Raw genomic sequence first — 25,902 nt, forward strand, 5'->3', positions numbered from 1 at the left:
CTTCAGGAATGCAGCCACTTGAAATGCACATGAGGATGTTGGGATTGTTAGGGCCTTGGTTACTTACCTTTTGTAGAAAGCATTACATTTCACAAGGAACAAGCTGTGATTCAACTCACGGCAAACCTGTGGCCAGTGGCTGTCACCCTTGGCTGTACCTGGAATCCCAGGGGGCTTAGAATCTGGCGCCTGGGCCACTCTCTAGATGGAACCCAGGTAGCAGGAATGTTTAAAGCTCTCCCGGCGATTCTAAGGCCACCCAGTTTGAGAACCGCCTCAGGTAGACCGGTATTTTGCCAGATAAGCAGCAAGGTGTGTAGGAGGAGGGAAAAGGCAAGACCTTCAGGAATTACTTGTCAGCCTGGTGCTAGGGCCAAACTCCCTGGCTACCATCCAATTAGCTACAATCACCTTTAATTTTTTTTCCCCCATAACACAGGCAGCCAGCATAAATGTCACTGAATTATTGAAAAATGTACCCACATCTGAGTGATGTAGGCCATCCACGTGACGGGTGTGGCCTGGGACCAACTGCTTTCCAAAGTTGTGAGAGATGGGCAGTGTTTTTGCCCCAGGCTCTGCTAACTAGCATATTTTTAAAAAGCCATGATCCTCTAAGATATAGTCAAAGAGATAATTTTTTAAATCAATGCTATATAAATATTCTTGAGTATAACTGTGGAAAATGTCAATTTTAAATAGTTGTTTTCTCTTTGATCAGAGCCTTCAACCTTTTTAGGGAAGCTCTGGGGCTGGGTGGGGGAAGTTCGCTGAAAAACCCAGAGAAAAACAATTGTACAATGCGGCTTACAAGGGTTTCCAGTACTGCCTTATAAAAATACAGTACAAATGTGTTTATTTTAGCAAAACTTGCAAACAAGGAAGAGATTTGCTTCATGAAATAATTTACTTAAAAGTCTGGTAACGGGCACCTGGGTGGTTCAGTCGGTTAAGCACCCGAGTGGTGAATTTCAGCTCAGATCATGATCTCTTGGATACTGAGATTGACCTGGCATCTGGCTCCACGCTCAATGGGGAGTCTGCTTGGAATTTTCTCTTTCTCTCTCTGCCCCTGCCCCCATTCGTGTGTGTGTGCACTGTCTCTCCCCATCTCTAAAATAAACAAATCTTTTTGGAAAAAAAAAAAAGTCTGAAAACATGCAAAGAAACTGATATAAGGCTTTTTGTTTTTAAACGGTATTTGTCTCTACCACCCCGTGCCATGGGCGGTGGCTGTGCCCTGCCTTAGCAGGTGACACCTGAATCCCACTTTCCATCTTCTTTCTATAAATGACAGGAAAGCACAGTGTGCCTCACTGCTTCTGCTATTTTCCACAGAACTTCATTTTCTTCTCCAAAATCATCATGCTGCCAGTAGTCAGCAACTTACCGAGCCTTTGGACATCAGGCTAGGACTTTTCACTGTGACGCAATACTCAGTACTTATAATGCACTAAACTCATAGATGATTTATTGCTTTAAGTAACTAAACAAGAAAGAGAAGAGACAGGCGGTTGTTCGGGTCAAGACAATCGGCATTCTCTCTCCACGGTTTGCCAGTTGCATCTACTTAAAGCCTGAACAATACTTTCTGAACAATATAAACACGTGATAGCATACATGGAAACAACTTGGCCAATGATACACTGATTAAAATAGCACATAACAAGGGCTCCCAACTGGCCAGGTTGCCCTGAAATGATGGAAGGAACATGTGTTCGTATGATGTGCTGAGTACAAAACCCTTAAAAAAGTTTTTGGCATTAATACTAATACAGAATACTTTCTCGGACATTCTGCAAGAGGAGGGGCACACACAGAATTACCTCTTCATTTCCAGATTACCAGTATCTATGGGAATACTTCGAGAAAAGCTGGGAGGTGCGGCACCTCCCCTCCCCACTGTCATTTTCTTCACCAAAGCAGCAGGGTCTGTGGGGTGGAGATACTAGGGCACCTGATGGCCTCCAGGCATTGTCACATCACCAAGCAGCTGCAGAGAACAGCAGGGGATGGATGGTGCCCCAGCAAGGGGGCGATGGTATGAACAACAGAGAGCCTTGATTTGTAGCCAACGATGGACTTGACTCAAATGCTCCCTGGAGGCCCTGGGGGTGGACACAGGCACTGGCTGGTCCAGTCCCTCCTGTGGGACTGGGAAACGGAGAAGAAATAACTTGACCTCTTGCATTCTAACACTGGGGCATTACGACACACTTCTAACGGATGTGTGGAGACCAACACAGTCAGGGACCCAAGCCCTCGGAGGGCCCGGGTGAGCTCACAAGAAGAGGTCAAGCCAAGCCAAAGAGTAACACGGGACACTGGGGCAAACCGGCCCCCAACCCGGATGCTGGCACAGAGCCTCGGGTCTGCCGGCTCATCAGGCTTTCAACACCAATGCTCTAGACTCAGTTGTCATCCCCCGAGGAAGGCTCTGCGGCAACTTCCCCAGCATCTCCCTCGCTGGCACCCTCCCCAGAATGGGAGTGCCCAGTGCAGCCCCCCGTGGGGGCCCTGCAGGGCCCAGCTGGACCATTTTGCACAGCCCCGCCCTCCACGCAGAGCGGGTCAGGATGCTGCTTTTCTTCTGTGACCTCCTGGATGGGGACTTTGATCTCCTCAGAGGCCTCGTCATCCTGATGCGGGCCTGGCACATAGTTTCCCACGTCTCCGGCTTTGGAAAACTGGTCTTCTAAGTTCTTCTCGTTTTCTTCTGCTTGTCGCTTGTCTCTGGCGCTCAGTTTACCTTTGGATTTCCTCATCTGCCTGCTGTGCATGTCTTCTCGGGAGAACCGCCACTGGAACTAGAAACCAGAGAGGATGGGGATAAATAAACACAGGCTCCGCGAACCCAGAGCTTCACCTGATTGTCCGCTTGCCTTCCCACCCACGTCGCTTCCTGGGGCAAGACACACCATTCCCAGTGTTCTGTAGCAGAGCATTACCAGTGCCAAACTGGAATCATGGCCCAAACACATCACACCCGCTGTAAGAGCCAGCCTGATGCCTTCCATGAGCTGTGTTTCAGACGTGCAGTTCAGGAGTCTCTGGGGACGAGGGGTATGTCTTTCAGTTGGCTCTGGGAAAGGAGATCCTGACATCCTATCACTTGGAGAAGCAGAATGGGAGAAGAGACCTGGGGCCTGCCCATCCTAGAAGCCAGGGCTCTGGGTACGTGCTTCCATTCTGAGTGGGCTGTGGGTTACCGAGAGCGGGCCTGCATTCTCTTACCAGATCACCAGAGTTGGAAGGGCACAGAACCTGGGGCCAACTGAAAAGGCCATCCCAGCTCCTGGGTTCCCATGGGGGCTGGCTAATACAGCCACTGCTGTGACTGTCTTACAGTCCAGCTTCTCCCCCGTCCACTCCTGTGCCCTCCTTTCCCCACAGGTGTTCCCGGGGGCACTCTCCCTAAAACTTTCTTCCACCCAAATCTTTCAGAGGCTGCTCCCTGGGGAGCTTCCCTGCAACTAAGCATTTCCCCACTGACAGGGAAGTCAAGAGAGGCTCAGAGAGGATAAGGTTGCACAGTCAGTAATGGAGCTGGGCAAAAACGGGTCCCCTTGAAACTAGGAGGTGAGCCTGGGCTCGAAGAGGCCCCATGATCATATGTCCACGCACCATAGACATTGCTGTTGGGGGCAGCAGTGGTGCTGAGGTCCAAAGTCAGCGTCCTGCATGGATGGCGTGTGGCCTCGAGATGCCAGCCTGGCAGCCTCTGCTGAGGGACCTGAGGCTTCACCTTGCCAGCACAGGGATCCTGTTGTTGGAGCTCAGGGCTTGGGTGGAGGAAGCTCAGACTATCCCAGAGGGAAGTTAGCTGTCGGTCCTTGGGCAAGTCATTAATCTCTCCAAGTCTCAAATCCCTCATCTCTCAACTAGGTGTCTGACCCCAGGGCGGAGCTGCACCTCTGGGGCCTGGTCATGCGGTGGTGGACACAGACAGCGCCCCCTGCCCTTGGGTGGTGTAGAACCACTGAAGATTTTACCTCTGCCAGATGTTATCCTGGACTCTTATTTTCTTTTTAAAGGTTTTATTTATTTATTTGTTTGACAGAGACAGAGACAGCGAGATAGGGAACACAAGCAGGGAGAGTGGGAGAGGATGAAACAGGCTTCCTGCCAAGCAGAGAGGCCCATGTGGGGCTTGATCCCAGGACCCGAGCAGAAAGCAGACACTTAGGGACTGAGCCACCCAGGTGCCCCGAGGACTCTTATTTTGTAATGCAAACTCAGCTCTTCTCTCAGGGTCTGCTCTTGCTAATGAAGCAGAACTTCCGTGTGTCCTCTGGAAGCCCAGCCATACCTAGTTTCCTATAGAAGATCACAGTTTGTTGATTTGGTATAAGCCACCAGGAGAACACACCAGCCACTTTCTCCAGGGACTACAACACAGAGGATTTGGGGCTGTGAGCACTGAGCTGGTGGGCACGATCCCAGCCAATGTATTCTGTCCTTCTTGGTCACCAAAGGGTAATCTGTCAAACCAAATGCCTTCTCGGACTACAGTCTTCTGTGACCTCAGATGGGCCACGGTGCCATCACTCAGTCCCCCTGCTGCCTGGGGGGTCCCCATCCCACCACAGCTGTCATGGGTGCTGCAGCTGAGTTCTGAGCAGGCCCTGACTCAACTCTCCCTTCTTCTCTAGTCTCTTGTGGAGGCATTCTCCTGAAGCAGAGAAGCAGCAGGAGCCCAAACCCAGGGACATCTGAAAAGCGAAACGTTCCAAAGTATAAAGGCAGACTGCCAGCAGGTACCCGCCTGCGAAGGAGTGAGCACATACCAAGGTGCCAACCATGTCTCTCACACTGTGGCAAGGTCTCCCATGGCCCTGAATCTCCAAAGAAGTACTCTCAGTAGCCATGGTTAGTACGATTGGATAGATGAGTGCGTAGAGGTTCAGGGAGGTTGAGTAACTTGCCCAAAGTCACACAGATAGAAAACAGCATGCTGGAACTCAGACGCAGGTGTCTCTGATTCCCTACAACCTCATTCTTGGTGGAAGAAAGGCTTTAGGCTCTCACCCTAGGGGCAAGGAGGAGAGGAAACAGAGGGAGAGGGCACGCCCCTTTGAAAGGGCTCAGCCCCGCACACGAGTGCCTCCCCTTTCAGACTGTCTGATGCAAGTGGCATCTGCTGGGTCAGGTGCTTGGCTCATTAGGCCAAATAGTCAGCTAATGGAAATACAGATTTAACTGCCATTAAAGATACTTTGATTTGGCTTATTTAAAAAAAGATCTACACCAAAGCCTCCCTGACAGGCCTATTTTTAAAAAGAAAATAATGATAAAATTTGAATGGCAGTGTACAGGTGAGCCAAGAAAGGACCCTTCATTAGATAACTGAGACACCAGCCCGCAGACCTGAATGGGCATCACAACCATCCAGAGGACTCCTGAAACAGAACACTCACCCCATCCCACAGTTTCGGACTCAGTGCAACCTGGGAAGGGGAGGGAGACTTCGCATCTTTAACAAACTCCCAGGTAAGGCCCATCTTGCTAGTCCACGGGCCCCAGTCTGAGAAGCGCTGAGCTAAGACAAAGACACCCCCTGTCTTCCTGCAGCCCCAGCTCTGCCGCTCACGGAAGGACTTCCTTGTCTCCCTCCCATCTTCACACCTACCCCCTTCACCACTCCCTTCTGCTCCTTTGAGCAGAGGACAGTCAGGGGTTTTAACAAACAACACGATTGTTCCAGATCCCAAGGCTCAACAAGGCACCATCTCAGAAAGCAAGCCGAGGAGAAGCAGGGACACAGCCACCCCCGGGACGGTGACAGATTTTGGGGGAGGTCTGGAACATCCACACTCCTAAAGGCTGGCAGCCCAGCCAGGAGGAGGGACGCCACATCTGGAGCAGTACCAGGGAGAGCCTCTGAACAAATGAGGCAGCCCACTCCCACACCAGGGCCTTCCCCAGTCAGTGGGTCTGAGGCACTTGGCTGCGTCGCTGGCGTCCACACTCAGAAAGATTTCCACTAGTCGTCTATGTCAGAAAGAAGTGTGCAAAAGAAAAAAATCTTTCACTTGACAGCAGTGTGGGTCCAGAGTTCCATGTCAGCAAGGGCTAATGGATTTAATTCCCACATTTTAAAAACTGTCTGTTACCTGCCCCCACTTCAAGGAGTGTAGCTGGAAGGAAGACTTGGGTGTGGGAGAAATCATCTATTACCTCGGATGGAGTTTAATTACTTGCTTTGAAAGCCCCACTCACAAAGAAGCTCCTTTCAAATGCTGAAAAGTCTTGATGGGAGAATTTTCTCCACTTTGCTGATTAAAAGAGGCCTCAAAATGCTGTGTCCTCGGTGTGCCAGCCTTGTGGTCCCTTTCCTTAGATTTCAATCCAGACACAATATGAATGTCCTGGGCCCACACATTTCATTATTTATACATACAAAGGAGGAGAGAGTCTGAGGCAGCGGGAACAGACAGAGCAAAGGCCCTGTGGCAAGAAGGGACACAGAAGAGCCTGTAGGCCACAGTAGCTGGAATGCAGAAGATGGGGACAGTGGCAGAAGAGCCAGACCACACATGGCCCTGTGGATCTCATGCAGATTCCCATCTTTATCTTAAGAATTACACAATGCTTAGGAACATTTAAAGCCGTGGGGGGACATGATTCCGTGTGCTTCTGTAAGATTCCCTTGGCTCCTAGTAGAGGACATATTTGAAGGGGAGACCTGTTACCAGAGGATTAGAGTTGTTGAGGCCCAGAATGGTGGGGAGAAGCAGAGGGATTCAAGTTCCTAGGATCTAAAACAGACATGTCTTGAGGATAGAGTGACCATGGCAGTGATGGGGAGTCAAGGATGAGCCCTGGGTCGGTGGGTGTCTCTGGATGGAGGCGGTGCCCTTGTTCCAGGTTGGGGTGGGGCTGGCCAGGTCACAAGTCGCTCTGAGATGCTGAGTAGTAATGGGGTCCGTGGTGCTGGGTCATAGGGCAGAAACAAGTACTGAAAATGCAGGTGTAGGAGTCATCACCTAAGAGGGTCAGATTTCTCATCCTGGGGGATGAATGAGATTTTCTAAGAAAGAGACCAGAGAGAGAGAGAGAGAGAGAGAAATGGGGCTGGGTCTGAACCATCTGCTAGAAGACCAGGACAGTGCAGGGCCAGAGCCAAAACAAAAAGGGGCTTCAAGAGGCAGAGGGCAGTCAAGAGCGTCAGTGCTTGGGGGACCCAGGCATGGTGAGGACTTGATGGAGTTATTGCCATGGTCACTGGGGTACCCACAGCTCGCGGGAGCAGGATGCCAACCTGAGTCAGCGGCAGAGCCACTGGCTGGGACCGTGAGAGGGAGACAAGCCATCTGGCTGTGAAGTCTCCCCGCCGCACCCCACCCCTGGACTCCACCAGTGAGTGAGGCGACCTCTCCAGGTCACACAAAAAACCTGTGCTCCACAGGAGCCAATCCCATGAATGAGCAGGAGGTAAGGAAGTACTTCAAGAGAGAAAGAAGCCACCCACTTTAGCACAGCTGATTGGGGTTGGAAGAGTCTACTGATCAGAAAATAGATGACTCCATCCTCTCGCTTTTCCCCGAGGGAAGCTGGTCCACCTCCTCACTGCAGCTTTAAAAATGCTCCCTCTAAAATCTCCTGCTTGTCTCCCTCCGTGAGCCACACAGACTTCATACCGAAATTAAACCCCATGGCTCTCCTTTGGGAACCGCCCACATCCCAACCGGGAAGGGCTGGCGGGAAAAGGCAGTACCGCCTCCTTCTCTTAAAGGCTGAGTTGGCGTGTTTTGGCGTCTGATGGCAGCCTGGCTTGTGCTGTTGTTGAATGTCACCGTGAATGCACGCGGTCCCCAGGAGCCTGGGGCCGAGCGGCAGCTAACGGTGGTCCGGGAAAGATCCATCTTTCAGCCGACGGCTGACTGCTCCTGGTGGTTAATGGTGACTTCAGCGGTTGCCTTCTGGCCCTCTGCTGCTGTCACCTGTCACATTAGCGTCTTGGAGCTGAGAGAGAGACCTTCCTCTGCATTCTACACCATCTGGCTTCAGGTCGCCTTCTCCTTGGCATTCCTCCCAGGAGCCCCCCCACCAACCCCGTGGGTTTGCCGGCTGGCGAGGGGCTGCTGCAATCTGTTCGCTTGCTTGTCGCCCCTGTCCCGGCTCCATGTCCAGAGAACATGAGGAACTAAGAGGGGAGCACAGGAGGGTGCCAAGCCTGAGGAGCAGAGCAGGTCTGTCAGGCTCTGCCAGAGAGCACTGCACTGGCCAACAAAGGTGGCTCAGGCAGGCTTCAGGTGACACCTAACTTGGGCTCTCGCAAGTCCCCCTGACTCTCTCATCTCTTCCCGAGCAAATGGCCAATCACCCACCAGCTGCGAAGTGTGGGGTGAGAAGCATCAAAATCATCTGACACAAGGAAGGGCTTGGATTTGATTTCTGGGAACATGGGGGAAATATCTCAGAATGGCTACAGTCTCTTAGCACAACTGCGTTTTCCAGGCCTGGTCATGTGCTGTCCAGGGAGGGGATGAAGGCCCCCAGCAGCCCCCAAGACAGCGGGGCCTGAGGACTCTGCCGTGGACTGTGTCCACACCAGCCACTGTCACTGAGAGGCCTTGGGGTTGGGGCACGCCAAGGAGCTCTGGCAGGGTCTCTCTCTGCCAAGATCAACCATGCTTCTGATGTCCTGAGGGATCCAACAGGCTGTAGCCAGAGCTCATCATGGGATTAAGATACAGAGAAGCTGGGCACAAACTCAAGCCATTACACCCCGGCCGGAGGCAGCTGACTTCAGGCCCCTATTTTTAGTTTAGTGGGAGTATCTGGTCTACATGCGTGTCCAACAGAACGGTTCTACTCTGCTCTCTGACCTGACAGACAAGACACCCCCTGCCCAGTGCCCCCATCTGTCTCTTTTCAGCAGCCTCAGGTGTGCTCCTGTTTGCCAAGGGGCTCAGACGTTCCTCTGAGAGCCCTTGGAAGTTGGAGCCAGCTGCCCACTCAACTGTTACAGAAAATCCAGCTGCGGAGGAAGCCCTGCCAAGGGAAACTGAAAAAGGCCATCAAGGTCACTTACCTTTGATTCCTTCTTCTTGATTTTCTGAGGTAGACACGGTCTCTGAAGAAAGACAATCTGCTTGGTGGATACATTCCCCTCCCTAGAACACAGAGGTGAGAATGAGCCATTACCCCCAGGCCAGCCCCAAACCTCACCCATGTGTCTACCCCTAAGGTTGCTGAGCCCGAGCGCCGACAGAATGGAGAACTGCCACCAAACAGGAAGAGGTCAGCAGTCAAGAAGCACTCGTCCCAGCCCAGGCCATCCACCCTGCCCTTGCTTCCAGGGGGCTCTGCGAAGGACTCAACAAAAGCTCTGTGGGCATCTCTGCCAAGTCAGCTTCATAACTAGGGGCTCCCCTTCCCTCGATGTGAGGTAACAGCTGGCATCTTGGCCAAATGATGATAAACTGGCTTCTTCCGTGAATCTCAAGAGATAGAAGCTTCTTCCAACTCTGTCTTTGGGAAGGAGCCAAGGAGAGGTCAGCTTGGCCCGGGATAGGTGGTGAGCCTCCCAGCTGCCTCTACGGAAGGCTGGCTGAGCATAGGGGCACGGCCATGGGCCTGATTCAGCCTCACTGGGCCCCAAGGCAGCCTGGCTCCTGCAGGCACAGGGGAGGGGTGCTGAGGAGCGCTGCTCATTTTTCTGGCACAGTGAGTGCACTTTCCTCTGGGCCCCCGCAGAGCGGCCTTTAAAGATGGCAGAAATATTTGTGAGGGAGATCACTGTCTTCTCTGCTCAGACAAGCGCCACTGCATGGAATGTCAGAAGGAAAGGGGGCAGAAAAGGAACATATTTTGTGCTGGGGCTGGGCTGCGTGATTTCACACATCATGGCTCATTTAAGCCTCACCCCCGAGGAGTGAGTAAGCCCACTTGGAGTAAGCCCACTCCAAAGAGTGGGACCACAGCCTGTCTGTAAAGACAGGAGACGAAAGCTCATTTAAGGAGTGGGCTTGAGATCTCACAGTGAGGATTCGAGCTCAAACCTTCCCGGTTCCCTGAGGTCTCCACTCCACCACGAGGAGGCGTGTGCAGCACAGGAAAGTGGAGGATTAGGGGGAATTACTGAGCAGGTAGGAGATCTGAGAGGGAGACAGAGACACCTGTCTGTACCCTCTGGGTTTAGAGAGCTCAAAACCAGCGGGAGCTTCTCATTCAAATCCAGTTCTCATCGTGACTCCTGTCCTTTGGAGTGGGTGGTGGAGCAAGCTTTCTTCCATCTTACAGACAAGAAAACTAATTCAGAGAAGCTACAGGACTTGGCCAGGATGGACAGTTAACAAATGGAAGGGTCTGGACCTGGGTTCAAGTCTGCATGTCCCAAATCTAGGGTTTTTTCCCACCCTGGTTCTTTCCATCACTCCATACCCACAGAAGTCTTAGTTGTGAGGCACCACGGAAGCTCCCAATGGCCTGGGGCCAAAAGGCGGCTGCAAAGAGGTACCTGGTAGTGTGCAGACACACTGTGGCCCAGTGTCAGGAAGGAGACACGCTGAGAGCCCAGACGGCCTCCTAGAGGGACTCAGGAAAGAAGGCACGGATTGTCCCCATCATTCTCCACCCTGAGTCTGGGCTCTGTGGCTGCACAGCCCTATTGTCACCCCAGATCACCAGCCTTGCCTCATGCTGGCCATCACCCTGCCTGGCATAAGAGACAGGAGACTCAGTCTGGAGACTGAGGTTCTAGTCCCAGTTCTGCAACTTATTGGGTACGTGGCTTCAGGTATGTGACAGAGCTTTTCTGAGCCTCAGTTTTCTCATCTATAAAATGGGAATGATATCTATGCTTATAACCCCACGGGATAGTTAGGAGAATTCATTCAGATAAACCCCAAATACAGATGAAAGGCCTTTCAGGGACATGTCCACGAGGTCAAGGGAGGGTGGGCCGAGCTAAAGTGGACAAATGCCCCTAAATGTGAAACCGTAAGGGGTGCCACAAGCCAGGGCCAAGACTGCAGGTCTTTACATGCTCTTCGTGGGACTACTGACCAGGGCCATGATCTTGGGTGAGTCCTTCAACCTCCCTGGCCATAACTTCCTCAGCTGCAAAATGGGTTTAGTGAAAAGGCTTCACCTTGTAGGACTTTTTTTTTTTTTTTTTTAGTACTAAATGAAATTTTACATGCAAGGTACCTACCAAGCCAGCACAGGGCACACAGTAGGGGCTCGATTTCTTTTATACCTGAGAGTCCTGGGCCCCCACAACCCAGGAGGCTCACCTTTGACATGCTTGGCAGTCACAATTCACTGGCCAAGACTCCCCATGTGGGAAGAGGGGCAGGGGAGTGCCCTGTGGGTTGGGGGTTAAGGATCTGAAATCCTAGCTCTGTCACTTCCTAGCTGGAGAGTGTGGTAACCACACCAGCCTCAGAGGTTGTCACAGGACTAAAAAAGTTGCATGCGTCAAGGGCACAGCCCCGAGCAGATGCTGAGCGATAAGGATGATGATGTGGAGGCCTGTTGTTACCTGGTAGTCTTGACCACGGGAGTTGGTAGCACACAGGTGAGCTGCCAGCCATAGGCCGCCAGGGAGTTCAGCAGGGGCACATAGTCGGTCTGCACCTCGACACCCTGGGGGAGAAAGGCCACCGTGAGGGCTGCGGCTGCCCCAAGTCAGCACCTGAGCGACTGAGGGGGATGTTCCATCAGCCAGCGGAGGCGATGGGACAGGAAAGGGGCGGGGCACCCGGCAGCCCGGAGGTCCTGCCCCACGGACCCCACTTGGGTGTGCAGCTGGTGGGAACTAGAGCCAGAGGATTAATGTGTTAATTTGGTTCTATTCTTGCGTGGACAGCCAGCCTCCGGTGAGTGTCTGCAGAAGCACAGTCACCTGGCCTCAGAGCCATATTCAGGGCAGATGACAACACACCCAAGGATTCCAGAGTGCGTGCTGGGGAGTTAGATCACGTTTCATTCATGATCAAGTCGTTCACATCCAGCCATGGCAGCAACACAGACGAGTGCATGCATGCACACACACACACGAGCTTCACTTGTGTTACATAGCCTGACACGAACAGGCTGATGAGCGCTGCCTGTGTTTTATTTCAGATCACACCTGTGTGCTGGGGGCTCTGACTTGCCTTTCAATTGAGAAACTCAGTCCTGCCCCTGCGGGAGAGCACCGAGCTGTGAGGCCACTGCCCCTGGTTCCACGTCCTGCTCTCTCACTGCAGTGGGCCTCACTTCTTCCTCTGGGCTCCTCACAGATGCTGGAGGTGTGGCCCCCACCCTGCCCACTGTCTACAGTGGGTTCCCCGTCTCTATGAGGCTGGCTTCAGAACTACAGAAAATCTCAGGCAGGTTCCGATTCCTTCCAACCATGGCTGGTCAGTGAGCATTTCAGAGTGGTGGGGACAAAGATGAAGGAAGGCACAGTCCTGTTGCTAGTGTTTGCAGCTGGAGGGGGCAACAGCACAGACAGGCAAGTGATGGGAATACAAGATGGCCCACGGGCAGGGCGACGAGGCTTCGAAGGTCAGAAGAGGAAGGATGCCAGATGTGATCAAGACAGGCTTCCTGGGGCCTAAGGGCTGGGCAGATATTTGACAGGTGGAGCTGGGGAAGGGGCATTCTAGGGGGAGAACCCCAGCATGTACAACAGAAGATCCCACTGGGCCCAGAGCACCGAGGAAGGTGGGCTTCACTTGGGAGTGGCACTGCTCACAGCGGGACCACAGGTGGTGACCAGCTGTGTTGCTGGAGGCTTTTTGGGAACAGAACCAGCTCATCTGGTTGCTCTGGGCTAAGGGGCTGGAAGAGAGATGAACCTTCCCTCTTCAAATGGCTTTTGGAACCCCTATCGCTGGGCACCCATCCCAGCGTGGCTACCAAGTTGCCTGAACTCCTGGCAAGTACTTGATCCTTTGGGAGACTGTTTCCTCAGCTGTAAAAAGATAAGCTTTGGCCTCCGACAGTGGTTCTCAAAATGTGGTTCCCCAAGCAACAACAATGGCATCACCTGGGACCTTGTTAGAAATGCAGAGTCTTGGGACCCTGTCAAGACCTACCAGATCTGAAACCTGGGGGTTCTTTCTGTTTGAAAGAACCTTGTCAGTAGTTCTGATGCACAAGTTACAGAAGCATTGCCTAGGTAATCAATTGGGTCTCTCTTTTTAAAGATGTATTTATTTATTTATTTGGGGGGGGCGGGACAGAGGGAGAGAGAGAGAGTCTTAAGCAGACTCCGTGTGGAGCTCAGAGCCAGACGCGGGGCTTCACCTTATGATCCTGAGATCACAACCTGAGCTGAAACCAAGAGTTGGATGGACATTCAACCGACTGCGCCCCCCAAGTGCCCCTTAATTCGGTCTCTTCTGATGACAGAAGAGTCTAATTCTGTGGCCATATCCAATCAGTTGTTACCTCAGAGCTAACCTTCCCCATCCTTCTCCACTTGAGAAGGGAAAGTAGAGGGCTCTGAAAGGCCCAGTTCTGTAAAGGAATTGGGGTGAGGAAAGGGAGAGGAAAGGGGGAGGACGGGCAGGCTAAGGAGGGGGAAGAAAGGGAGGCCCCTTAATAAAAGAGGCAGGAGCAGAAAGGGAAAAGAGGAAAGGAGAGAGGGGTACAAGAATAATCACTTGATGGAAGGGTCAGGAGGCCCCCCATTCTGACCCCTTCTCTGAAGCCCCCACTCAGGCCCAGGGATGGCAGATGACCCAAGTGACACCCCTTTCTGTCCAGCCCCCTGGCCACAAGAGGAACTCCCATCCACACCAGCTGGCAGTATCCTTCATGCTGGGCCTGGCCCTCACCACCTGCTGGGGCTGCTTTCTCCCCGACAACCCAACCCCCATTCCTGCATTCCCGATTTCAAGAAGGGAGGAAAAAAGTGTTAAAGCCACACTCTCAAGCTTTGCGAGGTTATGATTACTTGGGCCTATCAAGAATAACCTTCCCACTTTATCAAGCACTGTGACAAACCCGCCACAATCAGACAGTAGCCATGGCAACTAGGACAAGCTTTGGCGCCTCACAAAGCCCTGAGTGGCAGAATGAAGTCCTTTTATTAGTGGCTGCGGGCCCGGCTGGATTTTCTCCGTGGGCACCCAGAGCAGCGAGACAATGGCCAGCCCCCCGCTGCAGCCTGACCTGCCCGCTCGCATGGGGTGAGCCCGGGCTGCCTCTATTTTGCTCCATGTTTATTTCGTTTTGTCACTATCTTAAAGAGAAAGACAGCAGGCTTTCTCCCAAACAGTTTTTCCCCTCAGGGTAGGGGATGTCAGCCAGAGGGTGCAGAAGTACAAAGACTCAGAGGACAAGAGAAAGCACAACAAAAACAGAACCCTGCTTTCGAGAGTAGTGGTAGTAATCTGGCCGTCACATGGAAAGGGGAAAAGTAAATACAAATGGTAAGGGGTGAGGCGGCAACCCTCCGCCAGACTCCCCCGCCCTGACGGTTTGGGGTGGTCCTGATTTAATTAGTGGTAAATGTGGTTTTCCGTAAGCATCTATCAAAGCCCCTTCGCGTATTATCAATACCGTACGCAGACGACGTTTCTAGCATATGACATGAGCCCCAAGCAGTCAGGGGAAGAGGCTTTCAAGTCCATTAGCTCAGAAAGGTGGTAGAAAACCTAACTGAATGGAGGCTCCCTTTGATCTGCTTTTCTGTGACACTCCAGTGAGGACAGAAAAGCACAAACAGCACTCCAAAGACAGCCTGCTTATCAAACGGAAAGACATTTCTTTCTGGAAGTAGGAGCACAAATTTTAATTAACTCTCCACTCTCCTGTGTGGATCCGTAATCTCCGATCACACCTGGAGTGCTAAAAAAAAATGGAGCATGTCCTGTGGTTTTTCAACTCACGTAAAAGGAATTCATTTGTATTTATGGCTCTTTTTTCCCTTTGTTCCCCATAATTTCTCCAGTGGTTGCAAATCAACTAAGGAAACAGACACCCAACACGACCTTCCCTTACCCTCCGAAACTCATGACAACAGCATGTAGAGTTTCTTAAGAAATGCCTTTGTCTTTTGATCATTTTTAAAGATCCTCCATTCAGGGAAGTAATTAGGAGGTAGCACACTGGTCCAGTGAGAGAGTCTGTATCCCGAATGTCGGTTTGCTCTTCTCTTTTCTCCTGTTTCAATCTGTGGAAACCATCTGGCAGAACAGCAGTTTCAGAGAAAAGACCTGGCTCCTTCTACACAACTGTGTAAAGGAAGAGAGGAATTCGATTTCCCATATCGGAAAAGTGTGCGGGACCAGCACTGGGATGGTCTCCATGCCTGAGAAACGGTGACTGGAGAATGTCTGCCCCTGTTCCTGACTGCCACTCGGTTGGACCCTCGCCTTTCATGGAGAGGGCACGTGAAGGTACAAAAGTGCAAAAACATGTGTTATGTCTTTTGAAAACCTGCTGCCAAAACACTAATGCTCCACACTTACTGGCTGGGTATGCGTATGCTGCTGTTTCTTTACTTACCAATTTTAAATATCCTTTGATTTCCTACCATGGAAGAGAAAGCCTTCACATTCCCATACACATTTCTTACTTCCTCTTTATTAGTGCCCCCAAATGGTCATAGTAATTCTAATCAAATCAAAAGTTAGTGTTGGTGTTATTACAACTTTGCAGATGTTGCTCAATGTTGGGTCAAGTAATGCACTGGGATCTGCCTTCTTTTTCACACGATACTTTCTTTTTCCTGGAGTTAATCATGTCCTCAATTTTTTTTCTTCTTCACATGTCTGGTTGTATGTGAACCCATCACAAATTTATTCCATATTCTCCAACACCTCTATTCTATGCCCACCGATAAATATCCCATGTGCCTAAATACATTAGTTCTGTTTGTTGGTTTTTTTTTTTTTTTTTTTCCTCCTCCACTGGAGACATCACTTCTGGAGCTCTCTGCACTCTTTCTCCAATCCTGGTCTGGCCGCTTTCCATGGCTGGGTTCTTCTCCCACTGCTATCTAAGGCTGGTGTTTTCTCTTTCTTGGTTTCCTCTACATATTGCTATAGTGCGTCCTCCCATGGCTCCCCAGGAAAACAAATGCCCTGTAAGTCACTTGGATCTGCGCGTTCATAGAAGTGTCGTTGTTCTCACCCTTAACTAACAGTTTGGGTACCGAAGTCTGGGCTGAAACCTACTTTTCCTTTGAGATTTTCAAGTACTTCTCTACCGGCTTCTAGAGATCCGCACTGCTACGGAGATACCTGTTTTGATTGCTAATACTTTACAACCTCATGCGCTTTGTAAGCTTTTAGGATATTTTTTCCCATGAGGTGTCAGAATCTCACAATGTGCCTTGGTGTGGGTCATACACTTGATGACCTCACCACCTGAGGGTTCTTGTCCTTCAGTTCTGAAAAGTGTTCTTTCATTTCCCCTCGAGAGTTTTCCTTTTCTCCATTTTCTCTCTTTCTGGATCTTCTAGAAGTCAAAACGGAGGGCTGATATTTCCATGTTATTACCCCTCCCCATTTTCTTACCCTCTTTATTTTCCTTCTGAAAGATTTCCTTTCTCTTTCAGCCTTTTTGTTACCTTTTTAAATTTTCTGCAGCCTTATTTTTAAGACCCAAAAGCTGCAGAGACGGGAGCTAGTACCCTTCCCACAATACATAAGGACTTTAAACCAATGCCCCGGTTGTCAGCTTTGCAGTTCACTTCCCACCGTCCTGTGGCCATTTCTGCTTTGAACACCAGAGCTTTTCTCATTTTCTCACATGGCTCCTTGTCTGTTAGGTGACAGCTTCCTGTACTTTACTAAGCCAATTAGCATCCACTGTTTACTTTCCTTTTCTAAAACTGTGTTGAAATCATTCCTCTTTTCTACTTTCTCTTCTAATCTTTTTGTTCTTGTGGATACCTTACCTGTCTATCTATCTGCCTGCCTGCCTATCTATCTACCTACAGTCAGTTTTCATTATTCATGGGAATTATGTTCTATAATGTTGCCACAAGAATTACTGAACACTTGGAACCAATGCTGTAGGGGAAATACAAGGTTAGGTTTCTTTGAGCTTCTGATGACAGCATCTTCATCACCTGATCAATACAGAACCTTGTTTTATGTGTGTTTTTGTTTAAAGACACCTTTCAAAATATATTTTGTTGATTCACTAACTTTTGAACACACAGCCAACAGCGCTAGAACTCAAGCCTGAATAAAACTTACCTAACACATGTCTTTGCTCTGTAAGGCACACTGCAGCCTTCTTAATGCCTAGAAATACCAGACAGCACTTCAGCATGAGACTTGGAGCCACTTTAAATAGCAAAATCAACAATGAAAGGCACAAAAATGTGAAAAGTGTGGCACTAAGTAGACTGCAAACAGGACACTTGTTTATAGTACGAAAGCTAAAACAGAAAGGCAGAGCATCTCCTTAACCGGGAACATGAATGTCGGCAACTCAAATTTTTTGCCACTCTGCATATGCCTGCAAGTGATGGTGAAAACAACAAGAGGACAGATTTGGCGATTACAAATAAATTTAAGCAAGTAGGATTTGGAAATATAGAATCCATGAACAATGAGAATTGACTGTGGCATCTATCTATCTCCATGCCTACCTCCTACCTATATCATTCCTTTTGCATCATTTCACTGGGATTTTTCAGAAGAAATAGATGCCTGTGTCCAACTCCCCACACTGAACACAGCTTTATTATTTTAATTTTAATGAGCCAACTGGAAGCCCTTTCTAACTAACTTAGAGTCTGGAAGCCATAAAGTAAAAATAATAAATTTGGTGACATAAAAAATAATAAATTTGGTGTCTTCTGCAAGACAAAAGACAAGCTGTGTAAAGTCAAAAGACAAAAGACAAGATGGGAAGACATCTGTAGCTCATATTACAGAGGAAAAGGGAAGAGCTCCTAAAATTTGATTTAAAAAAATCCAATAATCCAAGTTTTAAAATGGACACAAACAGGAAGAGAATCACAAAAAAGGAAATTCAGACGGCCATTAAGCACATAAAAAGAAAAACACCACATCCCGTAGTAAGAGAAATGCAAACTAAAACTACTGAGATACGAATTTCTACCTATCATATTGGGAAAAACCCAGAAGTCTGACAACTACGTTGTTGACAAGGCTGTGGGGAAGTGAACATTCTCAGACACTGCTGGCAGGAAGGCAAATTGATTCAACCTCATAGAGAACAATCTGACAGAATCTCTCAAAATTGCAGATACATTTACCCTTTGACACAACAATCTCACTTCTGGGAATTGATCTGTATATCTATATATATATACATAATGACAAATGTACAAAGTTATTCACTGGAGAACTGATTGCAATAGCAAAACACTAAAGATTACCCAAGTGTCCATCAATATTAGGCTTGCTAAATTAAATTATGTTTTATGCACATGATGATTGTGAGCCTGGGTACTGGCTGATCACGTGTTGAACAAAGGCGACCAGGACGAGGAGGACAATGAGGGAATGAATTCCATTTTAGACATGCTGAGTTCAAGGAACAGTGTCCAGGAGGCAGCTAGATGAGATGGGACCTACGGTAGAAAGAATATGTTCACCCACTCCCACAAATATGTCTATGTCTCAATCCCTGGACCCTGGGCTCAATGTCATCAAAAGGGTCCTCTGGGGGCGCCTGGGTGGCTCAGTGGGTTAAGCCGCTGCCTTCGGCTCAGGTCATGATCTCGGGGTCCTGGGATCGAGTCCCACATCGGGCTCTCTGCTCAGCAGGGAGCCTGCTTCCCTCTCTCTCTCTCTGCCTGCCTCTCTGTCTACTGTGATCTCTCTCTGTCAAAATAAATAAATAAAATCTTTAAAAAAAAAAAAAAAAAAAAAAAAAAAAGGGTCCTCTGAAGAGAGAAGCAGGTGGTGGGGGGTCGGGGAGAGGGGTCAGTCAGTCAGGGAAGGAGGTATGAGGATGGAAGCAGAGGTCGGAGTGACTGGCCCCAAGCAGGACAGTCTCTTCAAGTTGAAAAGTCAAGAACAGATTCCCTCCCACAGTCTCCAGAAAAAATGCAGCTCTGCCACCACCTTGATTTCAATCCCTTAAAACCCATTTTGGATTCCTGACCTCCAAAATGGTAAGAGAATAAATCCCTGTTGTTTGAAGCCCACAGCAGCAGTAGGAACCTAATACACAGGTAAAGACAGGGACAGGTAGGATGAAAATAAAGAGTTGGAGGGGAGAGCCAACACTCGGTAGCCGCAAACTCAAGGAGCCTCGAGTTTGGCTGAGGAGGCTCAGGGAGGTCCTGGCAAGGAGGTGAGGGAAGAATAAAGAAAACACAGACTGGAAGGACGGAAATCAGCCCTTGGGTAGCCAGGGTGGGAAACAGGTTTAAGGAGAAAGATTCACACCATCAAATGTCACAAGAGGGCAGAAACCCAAAGCCAGAGGGACTATTTCTGCAGCTGACAGCGAGGTCTTGGGAGACAATGGCCAGGACATTTTAGGAAGTCTCTTCTCCTGCAGCAGATCCTGATCTGGGGGCTCTGAGGAGACTAACACGGTTTCGCCACCAGATGGAAGCCACCATGTGCTGGAGGGAAGGACAGAGGAACGAACGACTTGCCCCTTTGCTTTCTCTGGGCAAATCTCTCTGAGGCCAGCTGGGGCTGCAGCAGCCCTGCCTCCCAGGCCCTCATCTTCCCTCCTCCCCGGGGCCTCCGCGGGATGCAGCCCCTGCCAGCCAGAGGGAGGGGCAAGGACTCTGGGGCCGGCTGGAGATGTTGTTTTCCTCTTTGTTTTACACACAATGCCCCAGAAAAACATTTTCCTGATATGTAATTAGGCCAACATAATAGAGTCTAAGAAAGCAGTCGGTCTCATTTTAGACAACTTTGGCTTTCATAACGTTCAAAGAGAATATGTAAAAAAAAAAAAAAAGCTTAGTTCTCAGATGTAGAAAAGGGGGCAGATGAAATGCAGGCCGTGTAGCGAGTCTTGCAGCCCAAGACTCTTTATCCAGCCCTGCTGCTTAATTCACGTCTCTGCCCGATTTTCTCCACCATGCAAGAAAGGTAACCGGCTCTGGAGCACTTTGAGAGCCCAACAAAATAATAATGATCGTTGTTATTATTGTTTGAGATGCGTTGTTTGCACACATGGCCTCAGTTATTGCCTCCCTGTATCCAGGCCTCTTTACAACATAACTCCGCATAACGAGGGAGAGTCCATTTCTCCACCCCTTGAGTCCAATCTGGCCTTGTGATTTTCTCTGACCCACAGAATATGGTAGGTAGATGTGACCTTATGGGAGTTCTGAACCTGTGCCTCGAGGGCCCTTGCTGCTTCCACTTGCTCTCGCGGAGCCTTGCTGCTGATGCTCTGAGGACAAGTCCAGGCTGGCCTGGCGGAGGATGGCAGACGTCTGAGAGACGCCATTTTGGGCCTGAGCGGCCGCTGAGGCCTATGTGTGGGCCCAGGTGGGATGAGTCAAGCCTAGGCCAGATCAGCAGTCACCTGGCTGACCTGTGGACTCACCAGAAATAATAAAGGGTTGTTATTTTAATTTGCTAAGCGTTAGCTGTTTTATTCCACAGGAGAAGCTAACTGCCCTGTTCTTATTACTCTAGGAAGAGCCAGATGCCCAGGCAAATGTCTCAAAGGAAGACTGTCACGAGAGTCACCTGGTCTAACTTGAGAGAAACCAAACTTAAGAGCTGCGACTGAATGGAATTCAGAGTTTTGTATTTTTCACCACACTCGAGGCTAGCACACCCAGCCTGCACTTCCTCCCTGCCAGCCACTCTGTGCCCTCGCTTTACACCCAGAGCCCTGAAGCCTAATTGCTGATAACCCACCACGAGGCCCAGCACGGCACCCCTCCCCCCACCAGGTATCCTGGGAGGGAGAGATTAAAAACCCCCACTGGGGAAGAGCAGCCCTGCTCGAGACGCCGCTCTGGCTTCTCCTAAAGAACCATGCACGCCAAGCTGGCAGGAAAACCCCACCTGCACAGGCAAGATAACACTCTCCTGGATTCGAGGAAGAGCAGGGTGATCTGGTCCTGGTACTCGTGGGTTTCTCTGAAGTCCCATCCTCGGACGGCGGAAAGGGGTGGTGGGTGGCAGGCGATGGCGGGCCATACACGCTATCGGAGCTGTCTGCTGACATGCCCCTGCCCCGGCGGAGCAAGACCCCAGGAGGCATTTTACACTATAGGGCTTGGGGATTATGCTGGAGGTGATGAGGCTGCACATTTTGAGGTTAAGGGGGTATGACGCCTGGGCAAACCTTGGCCATTAGTGGGGACAGCCACAGCCACAGTTCCGAGTGCAAACAGTTAAGCAGCTCAGAGCTGCTACGTCCTGTTGGCTGCTCAGCGGGACCTCATACTGTCACAGCACGGGGCTTACGTCCTCCAGAAGTTGACATTTCACACACATACTGAATGCATCAGGGGCGAGCATGTCCTCTCCAGCAGACTTGGAAGCAGCTTTGTTTGATAACAATTAAACAAGAAACGTTTTCTCTATCTAGGGACTTGCCAAGTCCCTCCCACTTGCGTTGATGAGCGAGGAAATTAGGCTTTCTGGGAGTAAATAGGATTTGCCACTTTATTACTCCCTCTTTAGACAATCTGAGGTGGATGGAGGATCCTTTTCTAACCTTTTTTATTTTTTTCACCTTATCAACTACCTGGAAAAGAGAGGAGTTAAAAAGAGCTTTCCCGGATATAATAACAGGATATAATTATAAGTATTTACTTAGGAGTTTTGGGGACTGGAAAGTTTGTCTGCAAAAACCCTAGACCTTTTTTTTTTTAAAGATTTTATTTATTTCAGAGAGAATGAGAGAGAGCACGAAGTGGCAGGGAGGGTCAGAGGGACAAGCAGACTCCCCGCTGAACAGGGACCTTGATTCAGGACCCTGGGATCACGACCTGAGCTGAAGGCAGATGCTCAACTGACTGAGCCACCCAGGTGCCCCCGCAAACCCTAGAACTTTTAAAAAAATTATTTTATTTTATTTTTTTGAGGGGGCGGGGCAGAGGGAGAGAGAATCTTAAGCAGGCTCCACCCCCAGCACAGAGCCCTACACGAGGCATGATCTCAAGACCCTGAGATCACGACCTGACGTGAAATCAAGAGTCAGACACTTAACTGACTGAGCCACCCAGGCCCCGCAAAAACTCTACAACTTTTAAGACTATATCAGAATTACCACCTTCCTCTACAGTAGAGTCCTGACACCTTACCAATAATCATAAAATGCTAACCCTGGGGGGTTAAAAGATGGGGCTAAAGGGCTAAAAGATGGCTCTGAACAAAGGTTGGTTCAAAATCTTAGCAGAAGAGGAAAGGGAAGGAAAGGATTATTCCACTGTCGCTGTGCAAACTAGCAACAAACAGAGCTAGAGAAAGCTGGGTGTCTTGGTGTGTTGGGCTACATCGGCCTTGGGTTCACTCTGAAAAGAAAGTGGGTAAGACCTTGATGCTGTGCAGAGCTCAACACAACAGATTTTCTCTCCCTGACTTTCTCCACCTGGTGAATTCAAGGTGCCACAGTCCCACTTTGGCATTCGGTCAATACTCTCTTCAGTCAATTTTCTCTTCCTGGTGACCCAATTGTCAGCGTCTTGTTGCTATGGTTACCACGATTCCAGCCCAGCTGTCTCTCTGTGCTCCCTTCTCCCTCAGGCTAAATTATGTTGCATGAATCCTGCAGCATGTCCTCTGAGGACGCTGCTCCTGGTAAGGGGACTTCTAATAGAGCATCCAAGAAAAACATCCAGCCTTCAGGACACGTCAGATCCCTGACTGTTCAGTAGCCCAAGCCCATGAGTCCTTCCATTCTCTCGGGCTCCCTGCTCCTCTACAACCTAGAGGTAAATCCACCAAAGCCTGTAACAGCCCTCTTGGGTTCCCATCAGCATCTTCACAATGACTCACCAGAGGACGAGATGACGAAGAGCCAGGCAAAGCCGAAAAAATGAAAATGATCTCAGAGAGACTGGCCAACTCTACTTGGTGTCCTCTAAAAAAAAATCCCCCTCTCACCCACAGTCTCCTGCCCTCTCAGGATCTTATTAATCATTACTTGGCACAGATTTGTTTCCCTATTGATTGCCCTTTCCTTCACAGGAACTCAATCTCCACAAAGACAAGGATTTTATTTATCCCATCGCTGAGGAATCCCAAGCACCTGGGGAAGCGTCTGGCTCAAGTGAGTGCTCAATGAAGAGTTGCTGAGTCCATGAATGAATGCACCTGCCACTGCATTTTTGGGATGGGTTCTGCTGTTGCTGTCCTATATTCTCCAAGTCTTACAAAAATTGCTGTAAATCAGATTCAACATTGATGAGACATGAGTTTACTATTAAAAAATGTCAGTTAATCTGCCAGAAGGGTTTGATACCATTCTCCTGGGTGTTCTGTATGTGGAAGCTGGAAGTAGATCCTTGTATGAAAATTAAATGCACAGTGTCACATGCTGGTCACCAACCATTAAGGCCACTGGATGTTTTAGCAAAAATTACCTGGTAAATTATTAACTGGCCACACACCAATGCTTCCATTCCCTACACCTGTGCCACGCACCGTGTTGCTGACTGTCGACCAGGAGACAGCATTTATTTCCCCAGCTCTTGAACCTGAAATTGGGTTTGTGACTTTCTTTGGACAATGTTATATTAACAAATGTGAGGCAAACCAAGGCATGATATAAGCTAGCACACCGGGGCTCTTGGGAACGCTGTAACTGGAATCATGTGAAGAAGCCCGGCTAACCTTCTGGGTGTTAAGAGATGCAAGACCCCGTTGCCCCAGCCAATAGCCAGCCAACCACTGACCACGAGAGCGAGACCACTCTGGGCCACCCAGATATCAGCTGAGGCATGGTGCTCCATGAGTGGAGCACCTTTTGGGTCCTAAGTAGACTCAAAAGAATTCTGAGCTAAGTAAATAGCTGTTTGGAGCTATGAAGATTGGAATGGTTTGCTACACAGCAAAAACTGATACAGACTAGAAAACAAAACAGCCAACTACGATTTAACAGAGACAAGTCTATCTGCTTCTTTCAAAGTTATTTTGTCCCCATAGGGGAAGGTGGCTCCACATAATCTCCTGGCCCTAACAAGTCTGAAGAGGGGCAGTACTTCTGTGATGAGCCTTGACCTTTACCTTCTTGCCCAATGTCCTCTGAACACTAGCAAGAACTTTCGAGGTAAAATAAAAAGTAACATTTGTTTTAGTGGGATAAAAATAAAAATTGGCTAGCTTAAAGAAGTATAGACCTTTAAATCAAAAAGTAATATGAAGTATAATGATAAAAGCTAAAGAATATTCACGGTTGGGGGACCCGGGTGGCTCAGTCGGTTGAATGCCTGACTCTCGATTTTGGCTCAGGTCATGATTTCAGGGTTGTGAGATCGAGTTCCACAACAGGCACCGTGCTGGACGTGGAGCCTGCTTAGGATTCTCTCTTTCTCCTTCTCCCTCTGCTCTTCTCTCTCTCCCTCTCTTAAAAAAAATTCATGGTTTACAAGCACAAGAAAATGGAAACCCCCTAAAATCCACCGACAGAAAACTAATGAAGTAAATTAAAATATGATTGTTCATACCCAGAAATACTTTACAGCCATTTATATCGATGAAGTAGAAATAGTATGAACAATATGATCCCAAATATGCAAATATAGACAGAATGTATACTAGAAGAAAATACACCAAGATGTTACATTGTTACGTGGCTCCTTTCTCAGTGATGATGAGAGTAGGGTCTTTGCTTTCTTTTCCTTATTTGCATTTTCTAAACTGCCTTCAATTATAAGTACCACTTTTAAAAAACATCTTCATTGAGATATAATTGAAATATCTAAATATTCACCTACTTAGTCTTTAATTCAACAGTTTTTAATATATTCACAGAATGGTGCAACCATCACCACAGTCTAAATTTGGAACATTTTCATCACTCCCCAGAATTTATTGTACCCGTTAGCAGTCCCTTTCCTTCTCCCCACCTCACGGCAGCCACCAATCTACTTTGTGTTTCTATAGATTCGCCTAATCTGGACAGTTCACATAGATAGAATCATACATCATGTGGCCTTTCGTGTCTAGCTTTTCTCACTTTAGCGTAATGTTTCCAAGGTTCCTCCAGGCTGTAGCACGTTTTAGTACTTTGTTCCTTTTTATTGTCAAGCAACATTCCACTGTACGGGTATATCGCATTTTGCTTATTTATTCAGCACTTGCTGGAGATACGGATTGTCTCCACCTTCTGGATATTATGAATAACAGGGCTAGGAAGACTCATGAATAGGTTTTTGTTGGACATATATTTTCATTTCTCTCGGATATTTGACTAGGAGTGGAATTGCTGGGTCACATGTCAACTATTGATTATTGACATTAGAGGAACTGTCCATGCATCTCTTTTGTAGAAAGAACAGACCTCTTGGCCTCATTAGACTATCTCTTGAGCTTTCTCAATCAGTTTTCCAAGTGATGTAAGCAAAGAGACAGCCCCTTCTACCTCAGCTGAAGAGGACGTTAAGAATTCTGCTCCAGAGAGGCCACTACCTTAAAAGCAATGGGCCATGGGTTCCTGGGTGGCTCAGTTGGTTAAGAGTCTGCCTTCATTGGGGGAGCCAGGTGGTGGGAATTAAGGAGGGCACGTATTGCATTAAGGAGCACTGTGTGTGGTGCAAAAACATGATCTCAGGGTTCTGGGATTGAGCCCCATTGGGAGTCCCTGCTCAGCAGGGAGCCTGCTTTTCCCTCTGCCTCTGCCCCTCCCCCCATTCATGTTCTCTCCTGCTCACTCTGCCTTCTCTCTCTCAAATTAATACAGCGTGATCCTCCTGTCCTGTGGCTCTTGGGCTAGTGGACTGTTTCCCATGTGGATCTCCTCATTTCCACCTCCAGACCTACTGACACTGAGTCTCCAGGGGTGGTGCCTGGGAATGTGTATTTTAAAGTCCCCAGG

At 49.1% G+C, this 25,902-nt stretch overlaps 1 protein-coding gene across 1 annotated transcript in view; it reads right to left on the reverse strand.

Moving 5' to 3' along the window:
* Window positions 1-1,444: 1,444 nt before the first annotated feature.
* RFTN1 (raftlin, lipid raft linker 1) overlaps window positions 1,445-25,902 on the reverse strand; it is a 196,258-nt gene continuing 171,800 nt past the window's right edge. The window contains exons 8-10 of the mRNA XM_080807866.1: window positions 11,492-11,595; window positions 9,038-9,119; window positions 1,445-2,807 (exon numbers count right to left, since the gene is read on the reverse strand). Of these exons, the coding sequence (XP_080663992.1) occupies window positions 2,412-2,807; window positions 9,038-9,119; window positions 11,492-11,595 (582 nt within the window). The 3' untranslated portion in view covers window positions 1,445-2,411. The remainder of the gene's footprint in view (window positions 2,808-9,037; window positions 9,120-11,491; window positions 11,596-25,902) is intronic.

The sequence above is a fragment of the Martes martes genome, assembly GCF_963455335.1.
Source record: "Martes martes genome assembly, chromosome: 1".
NCBI lineage: Eukaryota > Metazoa > Chordata > Mammalia > Carnivora > Mustelidae > Martes > Martes martes.